The sequence below is a fragment of the Pseudorasbora parva genome, chromosome 2 (genome assembly GCF_024679245.1).
Source record: "Pseudorasbora parva isolate DD20220531a chromosome 2, ASM2467924v1, whole genome shotgun sequence".
NCBI classification, from domain to species: Eukaryota; Metazoa; Chordata; class Actinopteri; order Cypriniformes; family Gobionidae; genus Pseudorasbora; species Pseudorasbora parva.
Genome location: NC_090173.1, coordinates 52,457,576 through 52,479,148, shown reverse-complemented (window position 1 = coordinate 52,479,148; position 21,573 = coordinate 52,457,576). Strand labels below are relative to the sequence as shown.

At 40.9% G+C, this 21,573-nt stretch overlaps 1 protein-coding gene across 1 annotated transcript in view; it reads right to left on the bottom strand.

Annotated features, from left to right (window-relative positions):
* Positions 1–21,573, bottom strand: part of LOC137046630 (NACHT, LRR and PYD domains-containing protein 12-like) — a 340,026-nt gene that overhangs the window by 266,916 nt on the left and 51,537 nt on the right. The window contains exons 6-9 of the mRNA XM_067423926.1: positions 14,641–14,814; positions 13,790–13,963; positions 2,140–2,313; positions 360–533 (exon numbers count right to left, since the gene is read on the bottom strand). Of these exons, the coding sequence (XP_067280027.1) occupies positions 360–533; positions 2,140–2,313; positions 13,790–13,963; positions 14,641–14,814 (696 nt within the window). The remainder of the gene's footprint in view (positions 1–359; positions 534–2,139; positions 2,314–13,789; positions 13,964–14,640; positions 14,815–21,573) is intronic.

Genomic DNA, 21,573 nt, shown 5'->3' with positions numbered 1-21,573 from the left:
GCCCACACGATACGCCTCCAGGCGCTCGGTTTTTTCCGGAAAGACTCGGTACAGCCCATATTTCTTTTATAAATATAATAAAACTAAAGACTTTCCGGAGATATGAAGGATGCAATACTACTCTATAGGTACTCAAGATTGACATGAGATTGACTGAAACTGAGTGTTTCACCCCCCTTTATTTTGAGACTGGCCTTTATTTGTTCGTGTTGACCACGCCCCTGGCCACTGTCAGAGGCCCAGCGTTTAATTGACTACAGGCTTTTATTTGAGGAAGTACGGTATACACCTAGGATGACTTTAGGGTGAGTAAACCATGGGGTAATTTATTTTTTGGGGTGAACTAACCCTTTAAATACCTCAGTATGTTGAGTTGGCAGTTTGGACTCTTCAGTCCAGCACCGAGCAGCTTCACTCCCGAGTCCTGTAGGTCATTGCTACTCAGGTCCAGCTCTCTCAGGGAGGAGTTTGGTGATTGTAGAGCTGAAGCCACAACTTCACAGCACTGATCAGTAAAACCACAGGCTGTTAATCTGCAAAAGGGGGTAATCTGGTTATAAGGCATGCTAGTTTGCTGGTGTCTCCATGACACTACAAGACTTCCTTGGTTAACCAACTTCAACATAAAAGATCATGCTGATTGACTGACTGATTTACTGCAGGTAACTCTTGTATGGTGTTTGGGTCTGTTGGACCTGTTTTCCTTTTTTATCGAAAGAAAATTATATGATTAATAATTTTTTCAAACTGAGACTCATTGGCCTTGGCTCATTTTCTGTGAGGAATATTTATCAGAACACATTTTCAATGACCATAACAGTACACCCCCCATACACATTTATTTTACACACAGGATGTTCGGGTCCACTGGACCCGGGGCTAATAAACGTGTGGGAATTGTAGGTCCTGTGTACCTCTACTCTGTCCTCCTCCTGTCAGGTCCTGCTGTTAGTGTGTGTGTATTCATGTATATGGTTTATGAGGACACAAATGTGAACAATGACATGGATATTACAACGAAACATAGTTTATGACGAGATCTGTGTCCTCATACTAAAACATACTAAATGGTGTTTTTTGAAATTCAAAAAATGCCAAAAGTTTTCTGTGATGGGTAGGTTTATGGGTAGGGTTAGTGTAGGGGGATATATTATACAGTTTGTACATTAGAAAAACCAGTATGCCTATGGAGAGTAACCATATACCACATATCCAAGTGTGTGTGTGTGTGTGTGTGTGTGTGTGTGTGTGTGTGTGTGTGTGTGTGTGTGTGTGTGTGTGTGTGTGTGTGTGTGTGCGGCGCGTGCGTTTGAGAGAGATTGTGTGCAAGTGTGAGAGAGTAGCTACAAGAGTGAGTTTTGTTTCTACCCCTGCCATTCCCACATGAGGTTGCAATTCTTAAATGTGATCTAACAAAAGTAAAGAGAAAACATTAACCATATATGCTGTTTATATTGCTTGTAATTGGGATGAAGTAAACATTTGTTGAGTATTTTAACATAACATTTTTGATTTTGTTGAATTAAAAACCCAAAAATGCAGCGGCTCCATCAGACCCACGAACACTGGCTGAGTAACAAAAATATGAACACCACACAAGGGTTAAGGTAAATATGTAAAGATACAATGCAGACAAGAAGATTCTTACTGATCCACATACTTGAGTTTTTCCAGATGGCTGAGTGTATTAACATGCTTATATATCCATATTTAAAACTTAAAAAGTAAATTATCTATTTTCTGGCTGATTGCTATATGTATTAAACTCACATAAAAACTGTAGCATCTCTCGCAGTTCAAAATGCTTATGCTATGTCTGACAACATTGAACACCAGTTACGCTCATCAGGCATAGCGTACGCATTTTGAATTGCGAGAGGTGCTACACTTTTTATTAGACTTGAATATGTAAAGCGATTGGCCTGAAGCTAGATAATTTACTGTATAAAGTTTTAAATATTTATATTTTTCTTACACAAACGCATTGATTCAAAAGGCCTTTATTAAATATAACTTTTTAATAGAACTCTGATTGTGTTTGTCTGAAAAAAATTTTCATATACACCTAGGATTACTTTAAGGTGAGTAAACCATGGGGTCATTTTTAATTTTTTTTGAGTAAACTAACCCTTTAAATACCTCAGTATGTTGAGTTGGCAGTTTGGACTCTTCAGTCCAGCACAGAGCAGCTTCACTCCCGAGTCCTGTAGGTCATTGCTACTCAGGTCCAGCTCTCTCAGGGAGGAGTTTGGTGATTGTAGAGCTGAAGCCACAACTTCACAGCACTGATTAGCGAGATTACAGGCTGTTAACCTGCAAAAGAGGGATTCTCTGGTTATAAGGCATGCTAGTTTGCTGGTGTCTCCATCACATTGCAAGACTTCCTTGGTTAACCAACTTCAAAAAAAAAAGATCATGCTGATTGACTGACTGATTTACTGCAGGTAAATCAAGCAATTAAGGTAAATAAGTAAAGATACAACACAGACAGGATGATTCTTACTGATCCACATACTTGAGTTTTTCCAGATGACTGAGTTTATCAAGCGTAAATATCTGTGGCAGGGGAGGCGTGGTTTTGTGGGATCGGCAGAGGGAGAGAGAATGCGGAGCCGAGCGGGGAATAACACCTGTGTCTGATTGCAGTAATTGGCGTGGAGAGACGGCTTAAAAGCCACGGCAGAGAGAGACAAGGGAGAGAGAGTTTGGACTGGGACTAGTCACACACCCCTGAGCCTGAGACAATAGCAAAGCCTTGAGAGATTGAGTTGGAGACACTGAGTTTTTACGCCCTCGTGCGTGTTTGTGTTTACACGTTGTGTTTGAGAAATAAAAGTTTTACTAGTCCCAGTCATCCCGACCCCGCCTTCTTCCTTTCACCCAAGAACCTAACCACACTGGTGCCGAAACCCGGGAGGAAGAAGGGTGCACGCCGCCATGGAAACTGTCACGCCACCCACTTGCGGACCTGGTGCAATCGCTCGCGGGCCTCCCATCAGTAAGGAGCAGCAAAAGAGGTTTGAGGCGCTCCTCCAGGCCCAGCATGAAGACCGCGAGCTGTTCCGGAGCTGGATGGACCGGGAGGTTCAGGCCAGTCCCAGACCCGCCAGCGACTCGGCCGCCACCATCGCGCTCTCGAAGATGGGACCGATGGACGACCCGGAGGCGTTCATCGACCTCTTCGAGAGGTCCGCCGCCGCTCGGGACTGGCCCAAGGATGACTGGCCCATGCGGCTCCTGCCCCTACTATCGGGAGAAGCGCAGGTAGCCGCCCACCAACTGCCAGTCAAGAACCTCCTGGTCTACGACGACCTCAAGCGCGCCATTCTGCAGCGGGTCGGCTGGACACCGGAACAGCACCGCCAGCGGTTCCGGACTCTGGCGCTCGAAGAGTCCGGCGCACCAGCTCCGGGACTCGTGCCGCAAGTGGCTGATGGCCGGAGAATGCGACGCCGAGGGAATCATCGACCGTGTGGTGCTGGAGCAGTTCGTCGTGCGGCTTCCGAGGAAGACCGCGCAGTGGGTCCAGTGCCCCCGCCCGGCGTCGCTGGACCAGGCCATCCAGTTGGCGGAGGACCAGATGGTGGCGTGCCACGGGGTCGGCAAACCCTTGCCAGCGGCTTCTCTCTCTCTTCTCTCTCTCTCTCTCTCTCTCCTCCTAACCCCGCCCTGTCTTTCTCTAAACCTGTCCCCGCTCCCAGGTCCAGAGCTGGAGTGCCGCCCCGGCCAGCGCCGAGGTGGCGAACGGAGGGCGCGGCCGAGGCATCGGCGACTCCCAGGCCGGCGGCCCGGAGAGGAGGAAGCCTGGATTTGTTTACGGGATCATTATCCCCATCCCTCTCTCCACGCCAAGGGCTGGACCCACTCCCAGCCACTAGGGCGGCGGGGAGGCCTGGGCCGGCTTGTTGGCGCTGTGGGGACCCGGGACACTTTATTGATCGGTGTCCTATGATGGACGTGGGGACGCTGGTCTGGGTCCCCGATGCGCCACAAGCCGCCCCCGATCAAGCTGGCCTGTACCAGATACCTGTGAGTATCAAGGGGGGTACCTATCAGGCTTTGGTGGATTCGGGGTGTAACCAAACCTCCATCCATCAAAGTCTGATTTCACCTAGGGCATTGGGTAACAGCCGCATGGTTAAGGTGAGGTGTGTGCACGGGGAAGTGGTGAACTATCCGTTGGTGCCCGTGGATATCCAATTTAGGGGAAAAACGCATAGTGTTGAGGTTGCAGTTAACCCGCGCCTCCGGCATCCTATAATTCTGGGGACGAATTGGCCAGCGTTTAACAAATTATTAGGACACTTATGTGTGGATGCCTCTTGGGGGAAGAACAGAAGTGGGAGGATAGAGGTTGTGCAGGCGGGTGAGGTGGATTAGGGACCGCAGGGGGCAGTTCCAGGGGAACCGAGCGCAATGGGACCGCCCATCTTCTCAGAGCGCGATGACTTTCCCTTGGAACAATCCCAGGACGAGACGCTCAAAAACGCGTTTGCTCAGGTCCGTTCCATCGACGGCCACCGCGTCCACCCTGAACAGCCACTCTCCTATTCGTACTTTTCAGTGATAAATAACCGCTTGTATCGGGTGGTGTATCGCCCAGTCAAAGCAAGATACAACGCAATTGTTAGTACCAAAAAGCCGCCGGGAAATGCTTTTCCAGACGGCTCATTTCAATCCAATGGCGGGGCATTTAGGTCAAACGGCCACATTAAACCGCCTCATGGCCCGATTCTTTTGGCCAGGCATTCACGAGAATGTACGCCGGTGGTGTGCGTCTTGTCGTGAATGTCAGTTGGTGAACCCACCGGCCACCCCAAAAGCACCGTTGTGACCCCTTCCATTAATGCAGGCCCCCTTCGAAAGAATTGGTATGGACCTCATCGGGCCATTGGAACGGTCAGCACGGGGACAACGCTTTGCGTTGGTGCTCGTAGACTACGCAACGTGATATCCCGAAGCAGTTCCTCTCCGCACTATTTCGGCGAAAAGTGTGGCGAGCGCTCTGTTTTCATTAATCTCCCGGGTGGGAATCCCGAAAGAGATTCTCACCGATCAAGGCACGGCGTTTATGTCACGGACGATCCGCGAACTGTATGAATTATTGGGCATTAAGGCGATCCGTATCAGCGTCTATCACCCACAAACAGATGGTCTGGTGGAACGTTTTAATCGCACGTTAAAAGCCATGATTCGTAAGTTCGTTCACGAAGACGCCAAGACTTGGGATAGATGGCTTGAGCCTCTGTTGTTCGCTGTTCGCAAGGTCCCCCAAGCCTCCACGGGGTTTTCCCCGTTTGAGCTGCTCTACGGGCGCCAGCCGCGGGGGGTGCTGGACGTCCTTAGGGAAGCTTGGGAGGACGGGCCTTCAGCGAGTAAGAACGAAATTCAGTATGTCCTGGACCTAAGAGCAAAACTCCACACTTTGGGGCGGCTATCCATGGAGAATTTGCTCCAGGCTCAGGACAGACAAAAACAGCTCTACAACAGAGGTGCGAAGCTGCAACAATTTTCACAGGGAGATAAAGTGCTTGTATTGCTGCCCACGTCCAGCTCGAAATTACTCGCGAAGTGGCGGGGAGGAGGATCTCGGGCCAGAGGCGGTCCAAAAGCCTTTTTCTCTTGCTCTGGCCTCGGGGGGGGGGGGGGGGGGGATCCTCCTCCCCGCCCACTACCGTCGCTAGCATCACTGACTCCGCCTCTGACCATTTTTTTAAGAGGTTGAGGTGGTATATTTGACGTGCCCCGTCCCTATCCGACCGACTCACCTCATAGTTGAGTTCTCCGACTCGTCGCGTGACCACAAAGGGTGACGTGAAACAGCTACAGGCCGAGTTTGCCGACGTGTTCTCGCCCCTACCGGGTCGGACCGACCTCATCCAACACCATGTTGAGACGGAGCCGGGCGTGGTTGTTCGCAGCCGGCCGTATAGACTACCGGAGCATAAAAAGAAGGTAGTGCAGGACGAATTAGAGGCGATGCTGGACATGGGGGTAATAGAAGAATCTAACAGTGATTGGGCGAGCCCGATAGTTTTGGTGCCCAAAACGGACGGCTCTGTGCGATTCTGTGTAGATTATAGGAAAGTCAACGCGGTGTCAAAGTTCGATGCGTATCCAATGCCAAGGGTGGACGAATTCCTTGATTGGCTAGGGACCGCTCGTTTTTATTCGATGCTGGACTTAACGAAGGGATATTGGCAGATCCCCTTGTCTCCAATGTCTAAAGAAAAGACCGCTTTTACCACGCCGTTCGGATTGCACCAATTTTTCACGCTTCCGTTCGGGTTGTTCGGGGCCCCCGCGACCTTCCAGCGGCTGATGGACAGGATTCTCCGGCCGCACGCTGCATATGCCGCTGCCTATCTGGATGACATTATCATCTACAGTACGGACTGGCAGCGACATATGCAGCATCTGCGTGCTGTGCTGAAGTCGCTGAGGAGGGCGGGGCGGACGGCTCCCCGGCCTGAGTCGGGCGGTGGGGGTATGTGGCAGGGGAGGCGTGGTTTTGCGGGATCGGCAGAGGGAGAGAGAATGCGGAGCCGAGCGGGGCGTAAGTGGGTCAAGTGCAAATGAATAACACCTATGTCTGATTGCAGTAATTGGCGTGGAGAGACGGCTTAAAAGCCACGGCAGAGAGAGACAAGGGAGAGAGAGTTTGGACTGGGACTAGTCACACACCCCTGAGCCTGAGACGATAGCAAAGCCTTGAGAGATTGAGTTGGAGACACTGAGTTTTTACGCCATCGTGCGTGTTTGTGTTTACACGTTGTGTTTGAGAAATAAAAGTTTTACTAGTCCCAGTCATCCCGACCCCGCCTTCTTCCTTTCACCGAAGAACCTAATAGTAGGGAGGTTAAGCCCAAAAAATAGGCCTTTGACTTCAAGTTATGATGCAAAGGTCCCCTTTGGTATGGAAGTACCTTAGGGTCATACAAATAAATGTATCCTAAGACACAAGTGAGATCACACTTTTTATCAGAAATAAACAGGTTTTTTCAAAAATGGCCGCCAATGTGCCAAAAATATTCTAGAGCCCATATCTTTGCTTCTGTTATCACTATAATGACAAATTTGGTGTCAAAGTATACATTTTTGGGGTCAGGGAATCCAATAAAATTGGTTTCAGGTTTAAAAAAACTAAATATTTCCACATACTATAACAACTGGGGGTAAATATGCACATTTCACATAAAAATTATGTCATCAGGGTAACTTTTTAATTATATTTTCCTTCAAAAACTTTAATTTTGTATTTAAGCAGTGCAGCTACTTCTGTACATTACATTTGTCCTAAGTAGCATGAGATTTCGACCAGTCAGGAGTAGGGATGCGCGATATACCGGTACTTGAAAAATACCGGTATATATTATATTTAAAACGGTACGATATCATGATTTTGCACATTTCGGTATATGCTGCTTTTCCGAAGTTCACCGCTAGATGGCAGCGCGCTACCCAAACTGACCCGAAACAACCGGCAAATGTGACAACAACATAGACGGACAAAATGGATAAAGCAGTTGAATCTCACTCAAGATGCCCAAAACTAATGAATAAAGAGAGGAGTAGAAGTGACATTTGTAATGACTTTGCTTATAAAACTGATGAAGAACCATCAAACCCAGCCAAGAAGCATCTGTCACTAAGTTATCCTGACTTTAAGACTTCTTAAGAGATCGACAGGTCAGTGGATCATTCAAACCATCTCATTTAGACATTTTTGTTTTTTTAACACTGATCAACGCACACACACAGCCTAACATAAGATCGAATATCACAATCTCCAGCGTTCGTTTCAACCAATGACATTTAGATCTCATTATATTTGCACGCATACTATTGCACTATTTATATTCACGTTAGACACAACCGACTGTGTTTATGTGAATACTCACTAAAGACGGACATTTGTACATAATTCTGTGTATTTGACTGTTTAAGGAAACTTAATGTGTAATGTGCGAGCGTGACTAAGTGACAGGCGTGTGTGTGTGTGTGTGTGTGTGTCGTATGAGCTCATATCTCCTGTAACTGTTATTACGAAATGCTATAAAATCTCTTGCGTGTTCAAATGATTTCCGTTCTCCATCCCGAGACGAGCGTGAAATGTTGAATCGGATTATGCAGATTGCTTTAGTGTAGTGCGATGTCTTTTGAAACCAGAAGCAATTTGCTAATTTTGAGAGATTTTTGCTGAAATTATTTCTCACAAGAAAGTTTTCAAATGACTGATTTGATGTGATAAGCTTTGCTAATTAATTTACAATAAACATTTGTGGTAATTTCCGACTTTATAAACTCAAAACTTGCATAATTGTTCTCATTCGCGTGCAATATACCCGCGCTAATATCAGACCTTGTGGTATCCATTTAATATCGGTACTTCGGTATTAGATTGTGGTACCGTACCGAAGCCAAAATTGTGGTATCGAGCCATCCCTAGTCAGGAGTAGCCTATAGCAAATCAGTTCCTGCAACAACACATCCCATCTGCATCAGGAGCTGTGACAGCTGTTAAAGGTCAGAGGTTCGAATGACTTTCTTATGAAATAGAAACATGTTTTTAATGTTAGATCACTAATAACTAGCTAGCTAGTAACTAGTTAGCTTCATCATTATAACTAGGTTGCTAGTAACTAGTTAGCTTCATCATAACTGTATTAATTTTTATTGAAGCAAGCACATAGCCTACTAGTCCAGGCGTTTTAGGGAAAAAGGGTGAACAAATTGCAACAGAATCAAACTCAACTGATTTTGTATCCTTAATATGTCCTGAGTAAGAAAAGAAAAAAATCCCAGAAGAATCCCATTTGGGGAAATTTCTGAAAAAGACCCAAATATGTCCTATTCATTTACCTATTCATTATTTTTCTCACATGAATAGGGTAAAACGTTTAACCTTTAGATATCACCATGAAAATTACTGAATTGATTACTTATATCAAGACAAACAAAAAATGTATTACAAGTTTTTTTTTTTTTGTTAAAATGGACAAACGGAGTATAATCTAATTACAGATGTGCTAATTTGAATAAATACCACAACAGATCTAAACATTGCATACAGCGTTTTTAAAACATTCAGAGATTCAGTCAGTCATGGAGGGGTCTTGAATCAGCCTGAAGGGGTTAATATTTGCTATAACAACTGCCTCGCTATACATTATCCCTTACTTAAGATTAATGACTTGAATTAAATAGCCTACATGGCTGTGTAATTCCTACAACAATCCATGTATCCATATCTTAAGAGAGCTAACAAGTTATTTGGTGCTGCTTGTCGTGTTAGCTATCTAATGAAACTATTTTCTAATCCTAAACTTGACATCGTTTCACCAAAAATAGTTTTACAACAGCTCAACACACACCCAGATGTTCCCAATAAATTGTAGTTGATCACCAGGTATGTTTTATTAATGAATAATCAAATGTATCTCATCCGAAAGTTGACGGTTGAGTGGACCTTGAATTAATGACTGACTGAATCTCTGAATGTTTTAAAAATGCTGTACCCAATGTTTAGATCTGTTGGGGTATTAATGCAAATTAGCACATCTGTAGACAAGGCGAGGCAGTTTTATTTGTATAGTACATTTCATACACAATGGCAATTCAAAGTGCTTTACATAGAAATTAATTAAAATAGTGATAACATATGCATATGAAATAAGAATACCATGTGTAAGAATTAAAATAAAAACAAGGACAATTAATATGGTTGTAAAGAGAAATAAAAAAAAATATACAATTAAAATATAAAGGTGATAAATAGATCCCTATCTGCCTGATTCTAAATTCTGGTACCCCTGTCTGAGATGGAAGAGATGGAGCAGGTTCACAATGTTTCCTGGACCTTACAAGTCGGTCCAAGATGGCCTCCTGTAGGGGATGTTACCTTTGCCCCGCACGGCCTCCCCTTTCTTGAGTCTGCTTCTTTACACTCTCTGCTACCACAAGCAGAAAGAAGCGAAGCACACTGCTCTCCTTTTCCAGTCTCTTCCAGTCAGACAGCCCTAACCAAAAGTAATAATCAACAGATGCAGAAGAAATAGAAATATACAGTTGCAAAGAGAATTAAAAAGAATAAAATGATGATATATACACTCACCTAAAGGATTATTAGGAGCACCATACTAATACTGTGTTTGACCCCCTTTCGCCTTCAGAACTGCCTTAATTCTACGTGGCATTGATTCAACAAGGTGCTGAAAGCATTCTTTAGAAATGTTGGCCCATATTGATAGGAGAGCATCTTGCAGTTGATGGAGATTTGTGGGATACACATCCAGGGCATGAAGCTTCCGTTCCACCACATCCCAAAGATGCTCTATTGGGTTGAGATCTGGTGACTGTGGGGGCCATTTTAGTACAGTAACGAGTGGTTATTTCAGTCAAAGTTGCTCTTCTATCAGCTTGAATCAGTTGGCCCATTCTCCTCTGACCTCTAGCATCAACAAGGCATTTTTGCCCACAGGACTGCTGCATACTGGATGTTTTTTTCCCTTTTCACATCATTCTTTGTAAACCCTAGAAATGGTTGTGTGTGTAAATCCCAGTAACTGAGCAGACTGTGAAATACTCAGACCGGCCCGTCTGGCACCAACACCATGCCACGAAATGGCTTAAATCACCTTTCTTTCCCATTCTGACATTCAGTTTGGAGATCAGGAGATTGTCTTGACCAGGACCACACCCCTAAATGCATTGAAGCAACTGCCATGTGATTGGTTGATTAGAGCATTAATGAGAAATTGAACAAGTGTTCCTAATAATCCTTTAGGTGAGTGTATATATAAAATAACAATAACCAAAAATAAGAACAAAGGTAAACTAAAACAATTATAAAAGAATAAAAAGATGATGCATAGATGAGGTGCGATCAGTCGGACGTACAGTGGCTCAGAGCTCATTCAGTTAATGCACAGCTGAACAGATGTGTTTTCAGTCTGGATTTGAATGTGGCGACTGTTGGAGCACATCTGATCTGTTCAGGAAACTGGTTCAGCTGTGGCGGGCATAATAGCTAAAGGCAGACTCTCCTTGCTTTGAGTGAACTCTTGGTATTTCTAACTGATTGATCCTGCTGATCTGAGTGATTTGTTGGGTTTGTATTTAATCAGCATATCTGCGATGTATTGAGGTCCTAGCAAATTGAGAGATTTATAAACAAGTAATAGTACTTTAAAATCAATTCTAAATGTAACTGGAAGCCAGTGTAAAGACCTGAGGACTGGTGTGATATGGTCATATTTTCTGGTTCTGCTCAGAATTCTGGCAGCAGCGTTCTGTATGATTATATCTATATATTTTGCTGATTTAGTTATTGCTTTGACATGACTACTGAAACTCAGGTCTGACTCCAAAAATCACTCCAAGATTCCTGACTTGATTTTTTGTTATCAGGCCTTTAGCCTCAAGATATGCGTTCACCTTGAGAATTTCATCTTTGTTTCCAAATGTAGTGATTTCAGTTTTGTCTTTGTTTAACTGGAGATAGTTTTGGCACATCCAGTTGTTAACTTCATCAATGCATTTGCACTGGGAGTCAATGGGGCTGTAGTCATTAGGTGATAGTGCTAAGTAGAGCTGGGTGTCGTCAGCATAGCTGTGGTAAGCAATATTGTTCTTTTTCATTATTTGGCTCAGTGGCAGCATATACAGGTTAAACAGGAGTGGTGCAAGAATTGACCCTTGTGGGACTCCGCATGTCATGGACGTCCACTCAGACTTATGGTCACCTATACTCACATAATAACCTCTCCCTTCTAAGTATGATCTGAACCATTGGAGGACCATCCCAGAAAGCCCGACCCAGTTTTCCAGCCTGTCAAGAAGTATGTTGTGGTCAACAGTGTTGAATGCAGCACTGAGGTCCAGTTGTACCAGAATTGATGTTTTACCTGTATCAGTATTTAAGCGAATATCATTTATAATCTTTATGAGCGCTGTCTCTGTGCTGTGATGCGGACGGAAACCAGATTAAAAAAAGTCAAAGTATCCGTTTGAGTTTTAAAAATTTGTTCAGCTGACTGAAAACAACTTTTTCAATGATCTTTCCTATGAAGGGGAGATTTGAGATTGGTTTGTAGTTGCTCAATATGGAGGTATCCAGATATCTCTTCTTCAGGAGAGGCTTAACTATTGCAGGTTTAAAGGGAGTTTGGAAAAGTCCCATGGGGGAAGAGTTTATCACTTCTAGGAGATGTGCTTCTAAACAGTTAAACACACATTTGAAAAAAGAAGTGGGGAGTGTGTCAAAGGCGCAGGTTGATTTTTGGTCTGATCTGACTGACCCCAGAGCAACTCAAGGATGTGTTGAAAAGATTATGCACTGTTTGTCCATGTTAACAAACAATTAAAAAAAAATGTTAATACATTTTTTGTTTGTCTTGATATAAGTAATCAATTCAGTAATTTTCATGGTGATTACTAATGGTTAAACGTTTTATTTGGGTCGTTACATATTTGGGTCTTTTTCAGAAATTTCCCCTAATGGGATTCTTCTGGGATTTTTTTCTTTTCTTACTCAGGACATATTGAGGATACAAAATCAGTTGAGTTTGATTCTGTTGCAATTTGTTCACCCTTTTTCCCTAAAACGCCTGGACTAGTAGGCTATGTGCTTGCTTCAATAAAAATTAATACAGTTATGATGAAGCTAACTAGTTACTAGCAACCTAGTTATAATGAAGCTAACTAGTTACTAGCTAGCTAGTTATTAGTGATCTAACATTAAAAACATGTTTCTATTTCATAAGAAAGTCATTCGAACCTCAGTGTTAACCTGTCACCTCTGACCTTTAACAGCTGTCACAGCTCCTGATGCAGATGGGATGTGTTGTTGCAGGAACTGATTTGCTATAGGCTACTCCTGACTGGTCGAAAGCTCATGCTACTTAGGACAAATGTAATGTACAGAAGTAGCTGCACTGCTTAAATACAAAATTAAAGTTTTTGAAGGAAAATATAATTAAAAAGTCACCCTGATGACATAATTTTTATGTGAAATGTGCATATTTACCCCCAGATGTTATAGTATGTGGAAATATTTAGTTTTTTTAAACCTGAAACCAATTTTATTGGATTCCCTGACCCCAAAAATGTATACTTTGACACCAAATTTGTCATTATAGCGATAACAGAAGCAAAGATATGGGCTCTAGAGTATTTTTGGCACATTGGCGGCCATTTTTGAAAAAACCTGTTTATTTCTGATAAAAAGTGTGATCTCACTTGTGTCTTAGGATACATTTATTTGTATGACCCTAAGGTACTTCCATACCAAAGGGGACCTTTGCATCATGACTTGAAGTCAAAAGTCACTTAACCTCCCTACTATAACCACAATATCCATATTTAAAACTTTATAAAGTAAATGATCTATTTTCTGGCTGATTGCTTTATGTATTAAACTCACATAAAAAGTGTAGCACCTCTCGCAGTTCAAAATGGTTACGCTATGTCTGACAACATTGAACACCAGTTACGCTCATCAGGCATAGCGTACGCATTTTGAATTGGAGAGGTGCTACACTTTTTATTAGAGTTGAATATGTAAAGCGATCGGCCTCAAGCTAGATAATTTACTGTATAAAGATTTAAATATTTATATTTTTCTTACACAAATGCATTGATTCAAAAGGCCTTTATTAAATATAACTTTTTAATATAACTCTGAATGTGTTTGTCTGAAAAAAAATGTCATATACACCTAGGATTACTTTAAGGTGAGTAAACCATGGGGTCATTTTTATTTTTGGGGGTAAAATACCCCTTTAAATACCTCAGTATGTTGAGTTGGCAGTTTGGACTCTTCAGTCCAGCACAGAGCAGCTTCACTCCCGAGTCCTGTAGGTCATTGTTACTCAGGTCCAGCTCTCTCAGGGAGGAGTTTGGTGATTGTAGAGCTGAAGCCACAACTTCACAGCACTGATTAGTGAGTTTACAGGCTGTTAACCTGCAAAAGAGGGATTCTCTGGTTATAAGGCATGCTAGTTTGCTGGTGTCTCCATCACATTGCAAGACTTCCTTGGTTAACCAACTTCAAAATAAAAGATCATGCTGATTGACTTACTGATTTACTGCAGGTAAATCAAGAAATTAAGGTAAATAAGTAAAGATACAACACAGACAGGATGATTCTTACTGATCCACATACTTGAGTTTTTCCAGATGACTGAGTTTATCAAGCGTATATATCCATATTTAAAACTTTACAAAGTAAATGATCTATTTTCTGGCTGATTGCTTTATGTATTAAACTCACATAAAAAGTGTAGCACCTCTCGCAGTTCAAAATGGTTACGCTATGTCTGACAACATTGAACACCAGTTACACTCATCAGGCATAGCATACGCATTTTGATTTGCGAGAGGTGCTACACTTTTTATTAGAGTTGAATATGTAAAGCGATCGGCCTGAAGCTAGATAATTTACTGTATAAAGTTTTAAATATTTATATTTTTCTTACACAAATGCATTGATTCAAAAGGCCTTTATTAAATATAACTTTTTAATATAACTCTGAATGTGTTTGTCTGAAAAAAAAAAGTCATATACACCTAGGATTACTTTAAGGCGAGTAAACCATGGGGTCATTTTTATTTTTTTGGGTAAACTACCCCTTTAAATACCTCAGTATGTTGAGTTGGCAGTTTGGACTCTTCAGTCCAGCACAGAGCAGCTTCACTCCCGAGTCCTGTAGGTCATTCTTACTCAGGTCCAGCTCTCTCAGGGAGGAGTTTGGTGATTGTAGAGCTGAAGCCACAACTTCACAGCACTGATTAGTGAGATTACAGGCTGTTAACCTGCAAAAGAGGGATTCTTTGGTTATAAGGCATGCTAGTTTGCTGGTGTCTCCATCACATTGCAAGACTTCCTTGGTTAACCAACTTCAAAATAAAAGATCATGCCGATTGACTGACTGATTTACTGCAGGTAAATCAAGCAATTAAGGTAAATATGTAAAGATACAACACAGACAGGATGATTCTTACTTATCCACATACTTGAGTTTTTCCAGATGGCTTAGTTTATCAACCTTATATATCCATATTTAAAACTTTATAAAGTAAATGATCTATTTTCTGGCTGATTGCTTTACGTATTAAACTCACATAAAAAGTGTCGCACCTCTCGCAGTTCAAAATGCTTACGCTATGTCTGACGACATTGAACACCAGTTACACAAATACACAAACGCATTGATTCAAAAGGCCTTTATTAAATATAACTTTTTAATATAACTCTGATTGTGTTTGTCTGAAAAAAATGTCATATACACCTAGGATTACATTAAGGTGAGTAAACAATGGGGTCATTTTTATTTTTTTGGGTAAACTAACCCTTTAAATACCTCAGTATGTTGAGTTGAATATTTCGTTCTGTATTGACAATTGCAATAGTTCAAAATCGATAATTGCCGCTTCTAGTGTGCAAAGGCAGAGAAAACGCCACGCAGCCGCCCCGTGGCTGACACGCAACAGAAACGCCATGACAGTGAAAACTATGGCAAGCCGAATGGGTCAGAATTACGGTATAGATGAATCGCGTTTACAGTCAAACGGCGTAAAACACAGTGTTTAAAACAGTATTTGCGCCGCAAAATACGCCGTTGTGATTACAAACGCCATAAAAAATGATCGAAAAACATCGAGGACAGCGTATTTTACAGCGTTTTAGTGTGCCTGAAAAGCGGCGCTTTTTACGCCGTTCAGCTTGCCATATGACGGCGGAAAAAACGCTGCTTTGGTTGCACAGAGCGCACATTATTTACAGCGTTTTGCTTGTAGTATAATGAGCCACACCCAGCGATTTTCACAGCCAGTCATTTTAAACTGTTCTCACCCAATCCATGATGAACTAAGTCAGACCAGACAAGTTCAGCACGGATCATTTTAGCCAAAGGAGTGCCTTTGATAGGGTATTTTCAATACAATCTACAATAGCCTATAACTCTTTGGATATTTTCATATTTACTAACATTAAACATATTAAAAGATCACAACTCGTTATCATACTTTAATGTAACTTTTGCTAAGATTTCATATTCAGCAATTATCCTGCCCTCTAGGCCTATTCAACTTGTAACACACTTTTCACGTTAGAATAGCCTAAATAACTGGATGTTATGTCTCCAAAACGAGAAATCGTCACTAATATAAAAGAACCCGTCCCAGGTAGTGTTTACAAACGGTGCAGCAGTTGATATAGTGAAATGAAACAGAAACGCGAGTTATAGCCTACCTCTCTCATTTGTCACAAATCCAAAGTTTCCATATTCAAGATGTAGGCTATTTGTATGTTAAACTATTTAACATACAAATAGCTAAAATATCTAAAATATGATTGTTTGGATCGTTTATCCAAAATAAACGACTAAATAAAAATGGTCCACCGTTTGTGAGTATACAAGTTTTGTGTTCCACTTCATCAGCTTCTGACTTAAGAAATGTGTGCCATTATTCTTAAAAGTAATGTAAATGGTGTTTGCAACAATAGCTGTTTATTAAACTAGCTTGAGTGTGACTGAGGCTCCCTGTCAATTAATAATTCGTGAATATTTGATGTGGATCTTTTGCATGAAGTGTTATAGGACTAGTTAACTAAAACAAGAAGTATTAAAAACATGTATGCTGATCGAAATAAACCTGAAATAAAATAAAATATATATATTAGCCTTGTTGAAAAACTTAAACCGAAAATTAGAAATGTTTCCTTTTGTCATTAAACTTTAACCTATTAATTTCGGGATTACTTTTCAACCAATGCGATAATTAGCCATTTATTAACTGACAAGATTAATTTTTAATTAATGAGCGAAGAAAAAAACGGGATAAATTCATAAGAGTTATGTCTATACGCAAAATTTATTTAACTTAAATAATTATCAAAATTAATGAAAGAAACTGAAACAAGAAGGCCTATATAGGCCTATATAAAAGAAATCAATACATTAAATATATATTGACTTAAATAATTAACAGATTAACAAAAAAAAAGGAAAAGAAATGTGTGACAGTTGCTGCTGACTGGTTCATTATCGTGAGGCGCGACATTCCTCCAGACAAGTTCACGGAACAGAAACCCAGAAGACAGAAAGCAAATCTTGTTTTCTTTAGGCTATTTTATGGCACAATGTAAGTAAACACTTTAGCTATTTTAAATAATGTCCTTCTCTTATGTATGACTATTACAGATTTTATTTGTTTCATCTGCTCTTTTGCACTGACGCCTTGATCACGCACACACAACATGCGGACTGTGATGGCATTGCAAACTTGACATCGGAGCAAGTTCATTATCAAAATAAAATAGCCAACCTAATATATAAAAAGTTACACAGCTCAGTTTAAATAGTAGCCAACACTTCGTGCCATTCAGCGTGAGCACTGCTCCTGAGGTGTTTCCAAGTAGAGACCCGCTCGCACATGCATGTTTTGTCCCACTCCTGGCCGCATACAAGTAGGCCTATAGTTTTTTTCCTGCGTGGTTTGGCGTGGCAGAATAATTCCAAATATATAATTCAGTAATTCCAAAAAAGCTCTTATCTCAGTTCAACGCGATCTCACAAAGCTCTGTTATCAATAAAAATGACTGAACAATGAATCTTTTTTTTATTTTTTATAATGTCTAAACTTTCTTTGTTATAATCAAAGGATTTGTCAGCATACAGAATTCAGCACTGCACAAAAACTCTTGAGCGGTAAGGGGATTTTTCTCTTAAATGCATCTGTTTGGCCATTGTGTTGTAGAAATAAACATTTGTTGTATCGGCTTTGTTTAACCAATATATTGGTTACATTGCACAACGCGGCAAAAACGTGTTATACTCTGCCTCCACCTGTAATTTGTTTTTATTTAATTGTATAACATTTGATTTGTTTCTAGATGTTTTCTTTTTAGATTTTTATTTTTATTTTGCTGTGGTCATGCAAATAGTTTTATTCTCCCTAAATCCACACACACACACACACACACACACACACACACACACACACACACACACACACACACACACACACACACACACACACGAGTAGCTACCGCCTGCACTCAGCCATCAAATCTAGTCCCGCGCCGCACTCTATATGCGTTGGGTTCCGCGAGTCCCGCGGGAGTGCAATACTCAAGCACATTTTTGCGCATGTGAAGAGGATGATTTTTTCCCATCAATATTGGGAGGCGAGTTAAGTAGCCAAAGCCTATAATAAATAATGGTTTAGCATCTAAATTTTTCACCAATGGAAACATTTGGACTCGAATGAGGGAGTTAGGCTGCGTGAGTTTAACGCTGGTAACTTTCAGTTCCTCATTAAATTATTTCGTTTTGACTTTATATAGTTATAGCCTTCTGCACTGAATACCGTTAAATTTGAAGGATTTGTTGTGGAGTGAGGGGAACTAAAATAACCTGTTTGTAGTACAACATTTCGCTTTATTTAGCCTACTGGTGTTATTATGAATGCAATCAAATGCGACTTATACGTGACTTACCTGTTTTTCTCTCTCTTTCAAAAGTCTTGTTGATTAACAGTTAACCAGTTAATTAACGTCCCATAGATATGCCTAGCTATCAAATTAGTGCACAATCAACTTTGCGTTGCGAACGCATCAAGGATCAAAAGCAGTTGTGTGGAAAAGTGCTGAGCTGAATATTTTTGCCATCTAGTGGTTTAATGGAGAATACAGTCAAATGGCCCATTGTATACAAGTATTGTTATGCTTGGCTTGACTTATTTGAATGTAAATGGTTGTAGGCCTATATATAGGTCACGACAACAACAACAACAAAAAAAAAAAAGAGGGTCGCTTAAAAAAAAGTTTGAAAACCACTGTGCTTATAGCCTATAGGCCTATATACTCACAAACGGTGGACTATTTTCAAGTCGTTTAGCTATAAAGGGATGCTTGAAAGGGCACAGCAAAAACTCCAGTGTTAAATTAACTCTCCTGAGAGTACATGTGAGACCACACTCAAGAGTGTTAAAGTGTTAAAATAAGAGTGTTAAAGTAACACTGAAGCAGTGTTAAAGTTAATAAGATAATTAACTGATTATTGGCAATTATTGAAGATACCTGATGATAACAAGCAGAATCACCAAATGAGAACATCACAATTCACAAGTGGACATATTTTCCATTTGTAATTGCAAAGCAACTCAGACAGTGCGTTTGTCCGAAAATCATAAAAATAAAAGAAACTTCACTCACACCTTTAGACACTTTAGACAACTTATCATCTGTAATTCACACATTTTTGGATCATGAGAGAAACCAGACCTGAAGGAAAGACTCTCTGGCTCAGGATTCAATCCAGGATCTTCTTGTTGTGAGGAGCCAGTGTTTCCCACTGAGACACTGTGCTTCCCTTAATCACAGATATAAGACACACTTTGACTATTTCTGTCAGAGTCAGACGTCTACAGAAGCTCTTACTAAGAATTAACAGAGGTTTAGATGTTGAGGATTTATGGTTCATTTGAAGTCACCATTGTGGAGGGAAGCGTTTGCTTTAGTTGGGCTCTTGGTCCCCGTACGTGTGTTAGCGTTTCTTAGGCTGCTGTAACTGTGTGTGTGAAACACAAGAGTTGTGGCTGAGAAAGCGAAGCTAATGTGACATCAGATGTTGTCAGCTCCTTGTTGATGATAACTAAATCATCAGAACGTGAGCATCTGATGTTGTTTTTTGTGTTCTTGTTTGGAACAATAGTTATTTGTTTATAGCCTCTATAATCTTGTGAATATGCATTATTAGGCACCAATAGCAATAAAAGGACCACCTATCCTGACAGATGAGAAAAAAAGTATGTGTACCCAATGTTTTGAGAAAATATGTCCCATGGTCACACACAGATATCAAGATTTGGCCTATGATTCACAACAATGGTGACAATCAAGCATCAGTTTTGTACTACGAAGCCACCCATCATGCATTGCAGCAGGAAGCGTTTTTGTGTCACCGTTGTTGTGAAACATAGGCCAAACCTTGATGTCTGTGTGTGATCATGGGAAATATTTTCTCAAAACATTGGGTGTACTTTATCATCCTTCAGGATAAGGCTATTGGTGCAAATACTGCAGAGGCTATAAACAAATTACTATTATACCAAATAAAAACATAATATCAGATGCTCACTTTCTGATGATTTAGTTATCATCAACAAGGAGCTGACAACACCTGATGTCACTTTAGCTTTGCTTTCTCAGCCACAACTCTTGTGTTTCACACACACACAGTTACAGCAGCCTAAGAAACGCTAACACACGTACGGGGACCAAGAGCCCAACTAAAGCAAACGCTTCCCTCCACAATGGTGACTTCAAATGAACCATAAATCATTAACATCTAATTATCTGTTAATTTTGTTTTTATGATTTTTGGATAAACACACTTTGTCTGTGAGTTGATTTGCAATTACAGATAAAACATATGTCCACAATGAGCAGATTTGAACTAGTGTTTAACCTTGAGGTCCATGAGCGTCTATATCAGACGTGCAGATCACGTCCAAAACAGACGTCATAAAAACTTTCATTCTGGCTCCTCAGTGGACGTCTTTTCAACGTCTGCCTCTAGTGGCAAAGAAATCATTAGAATTATATTGAAAATGCTGGATCTCATGTTATAATCAACCAGATAAACCCAACTAAGAGACTCTAAATTAGTTGAGTGATTCAGATCAAGTAATGACAACATCAAAACATAACCAACACCAAACAATCAGCTTTTCTCATGGCTTGTCTGACTGTTGGTTACGGCATCAAACAAAATATAATCTTACAAAGTCAAGGGTCAAGAGCCCAAGTTAAACAAACACTGATCACCAAAATGGCCTCATTTGGTAATTCTGTTAACATCAGGTATCTTCAATAATTGCCAATCATCACTCCATTAATCAGTTAATTATCTTATTAACTTTAACACTGCTTCAGTGTTACTTTAACACTCTTATTTTAACACTTTAACACTCTTGAGTGTGGTCTCACATGTACTCTCAGGGGAGTTAATTTAACACTGGAGTTTTTGCTGTGGGCAAAATATTTTAGTCCTCATATTACAAAAATATGTTGGATATAACGAAATGTAATAATGTTATTTTACTAGATAATCAATGAAATATTAATAAAACATGAATGTAAGTAAACAATTTTCAATTTTGGACTATTTTCAAGTCGTTTGTTTTACTTTAAAAGGGGCGATTGAAAGGGCAAAATATTAATCCTCAACTCCACATATTACATAAAATATTTTGGATATAACGAAATGTAGGCTAATAATGTTTTTTATAGAGCTATATGAATAAAACATGAAAGTAAACAGTCGGAACACTATTCCGGAAGGAGAAGCAGCTTACAACAAACCTGACATTTTTTTTCTTTTCTTTCTTTTTTTTGAAATGGCAAACATCTGGCCTAGCCATGTTCCAAGGCCTTAAAACCGGATCTAGATGAAAATGTGCCGCCAATGCAGATATTTAAGAAATGCCTGTTCGTTGTCAAAATAAAATAGGCTACGGTCAACTTACAAAGTTTTAGGCTACAATTTGAAATAGTCATGTGTACAA